This window comes from Vanacampus margaritifer, chromosome 2, assembly GCF_051991255.1.
Source record: "Vanacampus margaritifer isolate UIUO_Vmar chromosome 2, RoL_Vmar_1.0, whole genome shotgun sequence".
Classification (NCBI taxonomy): Eukaryota; Metazoa; Chordata; class Actinopteri; order Syngnathiformes; family Syngnathidae; genus Vanacampus; species Vanacampus margaritifer.
In genome coordinates this window covers 3,302,075-3,312,293 of record NC_135433.1, presented here as the reverse complement: position 1 = coordinate 3,312,293, position 10,219 = coordinate 3,302,075, and the positions used below count along the sequence as shown (strand labels likewise).

The window sequence follows — 10,219 nt, the reverse complement described above, 5'->3', positions numbered from 1 at the left end:
ACGACACAATTGGCACACACAGCATTCACTACAACAAACCTTTATTTGTAATACCGGGTATAAAATGAGGCAAAAAAATAAAAGGGGGAAAAAAATGTGCAATATAAATTCACATTCGGAAGCATGAGGCGTTTTCAAAGTTGGCGGGTAAAAGTAGTCGTGGTTTTTGCGAGTAGTCTACAATACGGTTTCCCAACATATGGTGTACATTAACGCTAAAGATTATATTCATAACAACAAATGTGATTATGTGCCGACTTGATGAACATTTTTTTTTTTAAAAAAGCTCGCCGCGTTTGGAAAATTGGCGACCAGAGGAAAATTGGCCGCCGACCCGTTTTGGAGCCGCAGTGTGGGGAAACCCTGCAAAGTTGTGCATCAATTTGGCACTTGATTGACTTTACATCCTTGACAGTACAGTAGACATTTCTGCGAAAATGTAGTGTTGGTGGCAATATGAGCGCGGGTACGAGATGACGTAGCCCTTGCAGCCCGCCCAGCCGCGCGCCGCCTCAAAGCTCGTCTCCGGTGTGGCTCCGCTTGAATGCGTCGCCCGTCAGCTTCTCCTGCGCCTCCTTCATCCCCGACACCACTGCAAACACAAAATCGATTCGCTAACGCCGTGACGTTTGGTGGAGACATGAATTAAGAATTAGGAGAAGATGGAGTCGAACCATACTGGGAATTTCTGTCCTCACTAGTTTAACTCATTCACTGCCATTGACGGCTATAGACGTCAAAAATTCATTTTTACTATTTCTATTCGTTTAACATTTTTTTCCTACTTTTGTTAACCGGAATATGAAAACCTAGCAGAAAAAAATGTTTTAGATTTAGAACAGGTATAAAATTAATTAATCGTGAGTTAACTATTGAAGTCATGCGGTTAATTACAATTACAAATTTTAATCGCCTGAATCCCCTAATTTGTAATAATCTTTTCTTTAAAAAAAATATTTAAAAAAAAACGTGTAGGTTTTCATACTTGAACAAAAGTGGAAACTTTTTTTTAAAACTAATAAAAATTGTTCAAATTAATTTTTGACGTTTATAGGCGTCAATGGCAGTGAATGAGTTAATTATTCCTACATGATGTAATCAATAGTCAGGTTTCCATCCAATTGGTTCAAATTCAAGCAAATTTACTGAAAATGCGCAATACGAACACGCGACATATGCCGGTTTCCATCTGTTCTTCTTTTGAGAGGGGACTCCGCCACAGTAGGTGGCGCCATACATCACGAGATGTGATCCACTAGTAATTTAAAAGAAGAAGAACAGGAAGTGACTGCGCCGTGCGACGACGTCGTACAAGTTTGCTTTTGTAATTCTTGCCGTTTTCCATCTAAAATTGCATTAATATTCGCTTTAATTAATTCCAAAAAGATCTCCGTTTCCCAAACATACCTTGACTTTATCGTCCGACGTTGCTTCGGGACTACAAACGTACGCGAGACGGAATATCCGGTCAAAACGTGGACGTGTATTCGGTCTTGCCAGCGCTTATTTGCAAAACTTGTTTCCGTCGCCAAAATTTGCATTTTCTTTTTTTCTTCAAAAATCCACCCCCTCTAAGCATAAAAACGTTTTGGGGTGATTTTTGGGCCCTTTTTTTTCCTCCTCGAATTGCTATCGTTTCCATTTCGTTTTATTTTCGCATTTTGTGGATGGAAACCCAACTGGCAGATACACTAGATGCCTTCACCGACCTCAAATCGGTCTCCTTCACCCCTCGCCTTCTTTACTAAGTCAAACAAGCAATAGCTTTGAATAAATTACACATCTTGCTAATGTAATGTATTTATTCAAATAATATTTATATTTAGGAATGAATCTCTTGGTATTTCGGGGCTGTTCCTAACCTGCCAACCTTTTCCTGTCTGTTCTTTCTTTCTCTCAAGGAGGTTTCAAAAATACAACAGGCGAACTTCATACAAAAAGCAAAACTAAAAAGTTGCTGATTGGACACATTGCATCTGATCAGACTTATTAGATAGGTACAGTGGTGAGAAAAGGTTTTAGAACTAGGGATGTAACGATAATGGCGATATTGTAATATCGTGGATATTAAAACTGCCACATTATAGTCGTCAAGTCACAATATTAAAAGCAGCACATTATTTCCATTTGTGCAGTTCTAGCACCCTCCGGTGGCTTGTTTTTTTAAGGCAGTTTAATTTGCACAAGGCATGTTTTGGCCCTTCCATGGGGAACGTAATATGTTTGTGAAGCGAGTCAATATGTGGAGGAACTCAATGAGTGCGTGCATTAGCAAGTGTGCCTCAATATTAAGCATTATTAGAGATTGTGGGTTGTTTACATGCATTATGTACAATAGCACATTGTTATTTCTAGTATGAGTTTTTTTTTTTTTTTTTTTTTTTACAATATTGTGACATTTTTTTAATAGACTTCAATTCAATTTAGACAAAGATAATTATTTTAGTACTTGTAAGTTGTGACGTTTTTGTGTGGTTGTGAGCCATGAGATTCTTCTAATGTAAAATATCGTCGTAAAAAACCCTTATGTCCATTTTTTATATATACATTTTTAGGATGAAAGGGAATGCAGACAATCCAAAAGCGTAAAAATTGAAGAAGAAAAAAAGGACATAAGTGTTTTTCACATAGCAGCGACAATATGTGCCTTAGCTCAAAGGTAAGGAAACGATGCCACGTGAACTTCTATCAAGTCTACTACGTGATACCTTGTTCTGCGCTGCTGTAAAAATACTTGTAGTTGGGATTCCCATTTGTGTTGGTGATTTCAGGGTGGACTTTACCACTGGGATCTGCAAGAGTATTGAATCGTTATCTACCGATCAAATGCCAATCGACATGCCGAGAAGAATATGGACGACGTTGGCGTACCGAGGAAAAGGATGCGGGGGATGTAGCCTCCGTCGGGAGTGAAGGCCTCGTCCTTCGGTTCCTCCTCATCCTTTTGTGATCAAAAGACACCAGCGTGTGAGATTGGCGACAATTTCCCTCCTGTGGATTATTTACCCACGGGTCGCTTACCTCCAGGTTGACCATCACAAAATTGTGGGCGAGTTCTGCAATCTCCTTGGACTCGGCGAATTTGGGCTTAAGCGCTGGGAAAGCGCCAAAACAAAATGGTCATCCTATTTTAGCATTGTCCGTGTGTCTGTCATTCAGTGTTTACCTTTGCAGGCTCCGCACCAGGTCTTGTGGATGATGACCATGAGGGGCAGACCGCTGGCAACACACAAATGCACAACATCAAACCTAGCTGCCTATAGACAATATTGGACAGAGAACTACAGTGCAATGTTTCAGGTCTCATTTTAAATCAAGTGGCATGCAACTTACAAAAGGTCATACCCTACATTGACATAACACAGAGCTCTTATTAAACACTTTGGAATTGATGTCTCGTATTCTATCGCCAACTTGCCTGGCTGCCGCCTCGTTCTTGCCATCTTCCAGCGTCCTCCAGTGGATGTTGTCCCCAAAACCTGCAAAGGTGAGAGCCATTTAAAGGCAGTCGCTTTCACACAGCTCGATTGCCGGTGCCCCACTACCCATGCAAGGTATAAAATAAAAATAAATAGCTCAATGTTTTGCGATTGTAATTGTTCAGATCTGCCCATGAATGCAAAGAAAATGACGTGAAAGTGTCGGGACATGCTAGCAAACAAGCTCAGCTTCAACTTCAACACTCACCTTTGCCGCTCGACGCCCCGATGACATGTTGAAAACACGACATAGACAGCAAAGCGTACAAAGCTGTAAATGAGATGGTGTTAAATAAAAAAGTCTGCATTTTGTTTTAGGTAAGCAAAACTGGCCTTTATCGACAAGCAAGCAACTATAGATGCGGCGTGCGTAAACCCGGATGTACAACCATTCACGTTTCACAATAGAGGAGGAGTCGTCTGGATTCTCTCGCTGTTCGCTCGCTTTGATTTTTTCCTTTGAGTTATTACTTTTGTAATTTGAAAAATATAACACTACTATTAAATGTTTAATATAAAACGAAAACAACATATAGACAATCAATGCATCCAAATATTTTTTTTTAAATGAACCTTTATTTTTGTCAGTCTGAGATCACGTGACTTTTACCCGACCGCGTGTTCCGGTGCGCTGCGCCACGGCGTCAAGTTAAACATCAAAAGGATGTGACCACACCAGAAGTGAACACAAACTACTTTTACCACGCGCGAATCAATCAAAACAAGCCAAATTGCGCATTTACACACTTTCAGTCCGGTTCAGAAACGGCATAAAAACAATGTTGTAAGTTTATATGTAAATTTCCGACACATTAACGAGAGTTAAAAACATTGCTAACCCTTGTTTTGAAAGCACAAATGGAAGTGGTTCTACTTCCTTGTCGTTAATGAACAGAATTGCTTTCCGCTAGCCTCACGAGTAGCAACAGCGGCAGCAGCAGTTAAACGTCAAGTCTTTCGTCTTTGTTTAAAGGTAAACCTGTCAAATTGTATAATTCCCAATTCGACCTCACGCCGTTGTGAGGTTTAAACGACCAAAATCGCGTCGTTATGTGGCGAGCCTGTACTCTCTCGCAGTTAGCTTCGCGCTATGCTATTATTAGCCGCCGTAGCCTTCGAACAATGTGTACAACATGTAACACCTGCTTAATAATGTCGTCGTTGAAACCTCGCCTGGACAAAGTGTAAAGTTAATTTAAATGCCATTGTTTTAAAACGATCGACGGTGGTACTTTTGTTCTCTGGATGGTCTTGTTATTGTTGAACAACACGCTGTCTCATTAATGAGACATTGACCATTTTGTGTACTTTAGGGGTGGTGTTTAATTAATTATTTCTCATTTCCCCCCCCCCCACACAGAAAAGCACTATGAATCAAGAAAAGCTCGCCAAACTCCAGGCCCAAGTCCGGATAGGTGGAAAGGTATGCTCACTTGTTAATGATTTTGTGATTATTATATAGTGTAGACGGCAAGTTTGATGAAACATAGCTTGCACTTGCAGTATCGTTTTAGAGTTGGGGTGGCCATTTTAGTTTACACAAAGTCTTTTTAATTGGTTTTATATTGGATTAGCATGAGGGCCCGCAACAAATGATCTTGATATGTGTGGCCCACGAGACGTACGTTTCCCACCCCTTTGGTCGTGAACCTCCTGACATCAGCGTTCTCTTTATGGCTAGATGGAGAGGGGGGCCAGGGAGTTCCGGGCCTCCAGCTGTTGGCCTCATTTCAACCCCTTGACTGCTTGCTTTACGCCCCGATAAACGCATGATTTCAACACAAATAGGACTTACAGTGCATACAAGCTAGCAAGAGAGTTATAATTGGAGTTTTCCCGTTTTGCTGTTTTGAATTTATGGAAAACATAGCAGAGCAGAAATTTTGAGGTCTTTGTGATGTGAAATTTAAAGCCAGAGTATGTAAAGTACAGTGTAACTAATACACTGATGCAGTGAGATATGAGGGCGCGGTGTCTAAAGTGGGGTACAGAGAGTCGTCGTTATTCGAGGAAGTTCGACACGAAGACTCGTGAATCATATAATTGCCTTTACTTATTTTATAATTGTATGTTTTTATAAAGTACAACATAATGCAGTGTTTCCCACACCATGTTAATACTTGGGCGGGCCACCCAAGTAAACTGGCCATCACCCAAGAAGTTTTCAAGAAAATTTAATAAAAACATATTTTTAAAAAAAAACGTGTCACGACCAGATATACCGCATGTAACATTAGTTCGCTGTCACTCACTTGTGGATCATGAGGTTAGGAGACGCAAGTAACAGGACTGAGAACCCACCCCGAGTCCACCCACTCAAGTAGATTTCAAATTTGTGGGAAACACTGTAATGCTATTTTTCAGATTCATGTTAACTCATCCACTGCCATAAATTCATTTAAAAAATATATGCTAAAAAATTTGGGGCGACAGGCGATCAACATTTTAAATTGTAATTAATCGCATGACTTCACTAGTTAACTCACGATTAATCACTATTTTTATATCTGTTCTACATGTACAATAAAAAAAATTCTAGGTTTTCATACTCTTGTTAACAAAAGTGGGGAAAAATGTTAAACTAATAGAAATAGTTCAAATGAATTTTTGACGTCTATAGCCGTCAATGGCAGTGAATGAAGGAAATATGATTTGTAAGGCTGGGGGGAAAAAATCGACTGACTCGGTTTAGGCCACAATAACTAGTCAACACAAATTTCTGCCTCAAAACTATGATTAATTAGCAATTGGACAATAATTGCAGCACCGGAAGGCCAGAACCAATTTGTTAAAATTGTCAGCAGGGGGCGCATCGGGCTCAAATCGGGTTGATTATCCTGCCATATGAATCAGGCTTTAACATAACTTGCTGCCTGTGTGTCTTATCAAAACACCGCTAAGCAGTGATTGCGTGTGAGAGTAATCAGAATAGGATCATCAATTCTGAAAAGATTTCTTAGTAATGATTTGAGATGCAAGTGTTTTGAGTCCTGAACGTGGTCGCAAAATGAATTAAGCATGCAAGTTAAGGCACCACTGTAGTTTATACCCTAAATATATCCCAAACTCGTTAATATAAATTCTAACTCATCATGATTTGTTTTTGGACATTTACAGTAAATTCAAGGTCGCGTACTGACAAATTCTCATCACGTTTGTGTGCTGTTTCTGTAATTCCCTAAATTGCCACTAGATGGTGCCAAAGCCTGGCTAAAAGGAAGTTAGTCATCGGTTGAAAAATCTCTCTTAACGCAACTTGCAAAAGTAATTCAGGATCATCTTGAGGCATCTGACAACCGGGCCTTTGCTGGAGTTGATCTGAAGGGAGGAAAAATGTTCAAATGAATCCTGATGATTGGTTTGTGCGTATCTTAAGTTCTTTTTTTCCCTCAGGGAACGGCACGTAGGAAGAAAAAGGTGGTCCACAAAACGGCAACGGCTGACGACAAAAAGCTCCAAGGCTCTCTGAAGAAACTCTCCGTGAACAACATCGCAGGCATAGAGGAGGTGAAGCATCTCATAATAATAATAATAATAATCTGGAGCTGAAATTTTTATTATTTCCTTCTGCCGTACATTACCCACTTGCATACAAATGTGATTGTGTCCCGCAGGTGAACATGATCAAAGACGACGGCACAGTGATCCACTTCAACAACCCCAAGGTGCAGGCGTCGCTGTCGGCCAACACGTTCGCCATCACGGGCCACGCCGAGACCAAGCAGCTGACCGAGATGCTGCCCGGCATCCTCAGCCAGCTGGGCGCCGACAGCCTCAGCAGCCTGCGCAAGCTGGCCGAGCAGTTCCCGCGGCAAAGTGTGTAGAAACAAAAATGCTCACACACACAATGCAGCTACACACAAACAGTCAGGCCAATAATATTCCTTAGTAAATATGAACTGCAATTTACATGCAAAGTTCCGTAATACATTCCTCCGTTTTCTTCTTTCGAGAGGTAAGGAAAATATGAATCATCAGTTCCAAACCTTATACAAAATATGCAGGCAATTGTTTAAAAAAAAAAAAAATAATCTTAAGGCCTAGATACACCAATCCGTCGGCATGTCACGTAGAAAAATTATTTAAATACACACATATCCACAGCCGTTATTCCTAAAGGCAACCGGAAATCTCTTTGCGGGGGCGGGATATAAAAACGTAAACGATGCATACTGGTTACTTTGACTAATTACAAACAGTTGCTATACTTCTAATCTCAAGTATAAAAGCATATCCTACCTGCCATATCCACTCGCGTCCCCATGTCATGCCATACTTTGGCTTTCATACCTTTGTCAGCAGACCCTTTCACGGTAATATTGTAACGTTTTGCAAGAATGCCACCAGCAAACGTCGGTTGGGATGCCACCCTTTTATTTATCTGAACAAGGATACACAACACTCAACACGTTTGGACTGACCAATAGTTTAGATTTTTTGAGAAAAATTGTGAGATCAGAGGTTTCAGGTTTTTCAAGGGGGAAAAAAATCTATTTCTTGGCTGATAAAGTTAATGCTGGGGGGGAAAAAACGTTTTCAGTGCCCGGTTGGTATCAGTAGAATTAAAGTAAATCCCAGAAGAGGGGGAAAAAAAATTGTAATGAATGATGTCATTTGATTTTTGTACGAGTGAAGGGGGACAACCGGATTAAAATCCTTAATCGTAGATGGAATTTTCTTTGGGGGGAAAATGTCTTGTACTGTGTGAATTTTCAAAGTTGGACACTTTCAATGGAGTAAACAGGAATTTACAAAATGGAAGGTTGGTCTTAACCCAATTTCCAAGCTTTTCAGGTTAGGTGACACCACTTCATAAGATACAAACAAGGCCGCTTGAGTGAAATGTATCTATTTGACATGGATGTCTGCTTTTGCTGAAACAAAAATGTTTGTTTATACCTGAATAGAATATCTTTCCACTAAATTAGCCTCAGTTCCTAATATTCCAATGGAACTTTTTCATTTTGGAATACAGTATTTCCAAAATTCCCATGTTTAACTTCCCATTGAAAATTTCTAAGATCAAAGGTGGAAAGGAAAAAATAAATACATTTTTCTCATAAAAAAAACAAACAGAATTCATGTTAAGGCCATATCGCCCATCCCTAATTTCTACCTGACTGAAAAAGATGAGCCGCTATTGATGTGAGGAAATCCACTTGTTGACGCGTGATGTTTGGTGTGCGTTGCAGCGATGGACATGAAAGCCGTGAAGGAGGAAATCGCAGAGGAGGACGACGACGCCGTTCCAGGTAAGCGTCCGTCCCGGGAGTCTCCAGCGGATATATTTTAATCGCTTCTGAACAATAAAGAACACTTCAGGTTTTTTTTTGTTTTGTTTTTTTGCCTGGCAGATCTCGTGGAGAACTTTGATGAAGCCTCAAAGAACGAAGCCAACTGATCCCTCGCTCGCCGCCAACCGTTTTCTTTCTTTAACCTGTCGCGCGCGCGCGTGCGCTCGCTTGCTCAGAGGCTTTCCTCTTGCGGGGGGACGGTTGCTCGAGGTGCGGTGCATCCTCACTGTCATGAAAAAAAAGAAAAAAAAAAGATCTTTACATAAAACCTTTTGATTGTGGACGCCCCGTCAGCACCCAAAGGACTCAAACGGCTTTAAATCAGCTCTTTCTACGTGGCTCATATTTAAGAGATGCTTTATGAAAAGATGACAATAAAGAATCCATTTTACATATAGTGGCTGGAAATGATTTAATAAAACTTTTTTGGGGGAATATTGCTGTTTTATTGCTTTTCATTTCCATGGGGAAAATGGCTAAATCGGTAGGCTGCTTCCTCCAGCTCATGTTTTATTGAAATTTTCAAACATTAACATAAAACCCTAACAATAATGCAATCATTATCTTCTAGTACCCCAAAAATCAACAACAAACAATGTTTTAATGTGTTTTTAACAAGGAAGATTACACTCTGCAATACTGAACTTCATAACACATAGAGCAAAAACAATTAAATAGAACGTAAATAATAGTTTGTCATGATTCCTTGCTTTAATTCAGTGGACCTTGTGCTACTCCTTCTGGTCGCTTTGGCCACCAGGGGGCAGTATAATACAGACATACTCAGAGCCGTATATAGAGAGAGAGAGAGTTTGGCCAACTCGGTTTCAGCAGGGTAACAAAATGGCATCCATTTCTCATGACTCATGTGACCAGCAGTTGACCAATCACGCTGTGATTGGTCAATTGCTGGTCATATGAAATATGGACGCCAACTTGTTACCCTTCTGAAGTTGGCCAAACTCTATATAAGGCTCTGGACATACTGTATTACAATTTACACAGATTTGATAATTAAACTGGAGAATAAAAAATATATGCCGGTACTGTTGTATGTTCTGTGCATATTTTCCTACGATATGTTAAAATACAAGTTGTTTAAAGGTTTATATGTAGTTTATTTTAGCCCGTCTAAGGTGTTTCCCGTGTTTTGCCATCAAGCCAGTGCTTTTCAATTATTTTCTGTTCAGCTACTCTTGAAAAAAGGAAACCCCCACCCCACCCCAACTGCCCGATAATTGAAATTTTCCGATAAAAGTCCGCCTTTGCACATTGTATCCTTACTAATTATAAAGACAACAACAAAAAATGAAAATAGATCACTTTACAACAAAGAATAACTATTGTTTTTTGTTTTTAGTGTGTAATGGAAATGATTTGAAGTGCATCAGTTTGTCTGAAATTGAAAAGAAAGATTAAATGAGAGAGCCACTGCCACCTACTGTA

General features: G+C 40.0%; 2 protein-coding genes across 3 annotated transcripts; one reads left to right on the top strand and one right to left on the bottom strand.

Annotated features, from left to right (window-relative positions):
* Positions 1 to 24: 24 nt before the first annotated feature.
* On the bottom strand, positions 25 to 3,884 carry txndc12 (thioredoxin domain containing 12 (endoplasmic reticulum)). The gene is made up of 7 exons (XM_077556755.1): positions 3,688 to 3,884; positions 3,419 to 3,479; positions 3,167 to 3,219; positions 3,022 to 3,095; positions 2,872 to 2,941; positions 2,709 to 2,792; positions 25 to 592 (listed from the first exon to the last, which is right to left on the bottom strand). Exons 1-7 carry the CDS (start codon positions 3,785 to 3,787, stop codon positions 513 to 515), a joined length of 522 nt encoding a protein of 173 aa, XP_077412881.1. The 5' UTR covers positions 3,788 to 3,884; the 3' UTR covers positions 25 to 512.
* Positions 3,885 to 4,192: 308 nt separating this feature from the next.
* On the top strand, positions 4,193 to 9,208 carry LOC144043298 (transcription factor BTF3 homolog 4-like). Of its 2 annotated transcripts, none has more exons than XM_077556758.1 (6): positions 4,193 to 4,263; positions 4,840 to 4,902; positions 6,873 to 6,986; positions 7,094 to 7,295; positions 8,672 to 8,731; positions 8,834 to 9,208. In XM_077556758.1, exons 2-6 carry the CDS (start codon positions 4,849 to 4,851, stop codon positions 8,878 to 8,880), a joined length of 477 nt encoding a protein of 158 aa, XP_077412884.1. In that variant the 5' UTR covers positions 4,193 to 4,263; positions 4,840 to 4,848; the 3' UTR covers positions 8,881 to 9,208. The 2 variants fall into 2 exon arrangements, with proteins under 2 accessions (XP_077412884.1, XP_077412882.1); XM_077556756.1 differs by lacking the exon at positions 4,193 to 4,263 and adding an exon at positions 4,286 to 4,452.
* Positions 9,209 to 10,219: the final 1,011 nt, after the last annotated feature.

Bases quoted from the DNA above. Each gene is read 5' to 3' on its own strand.
- txndc12 (XM_077556755.1), bottom strand. From the start codon at position 3,787: ATGCAGACTTTTTTATTTAACACCATCTCATTTACAGCTTTGTACGCT. The intron at 3,096-3,166 runs GTAAACACTGAA...GCGCTTTCCCAG, and splicing joins CTGGTGCGGAGCCTGCAAAG to CGCTTAAGCCCAAATTCGCC. The intron at 2,942-3,021 runs GTAAGCGACCCG...TGATCACAAAAG, and splicing joins TTGTGATGGTCAACCTGGAG to GATGAGGAGGAACCGAAGGA.
- LOC144043298 (XM_077556758.1), top strand. From the start codon at position 4,849: ATGAATCAAGAAAAGCTCGCCAAACTCCAGGCCCAAGTCCGGATAGGT. The intron at 4,903-6,872 runs GTATGCTCACTT...TTTTTCCCTCAG, and splicing joins AAGTCCGGATAGGTGGAAAG to GGAACGGCACGTAGGAAGAA. The intron at 6,987-7,093 runs GTGAAGCATCTC...TGTGTCCCGCAG, and splicing joins ACATCGCAGGCATAGAGGAG to GTGAACATGATCAAAGACGA.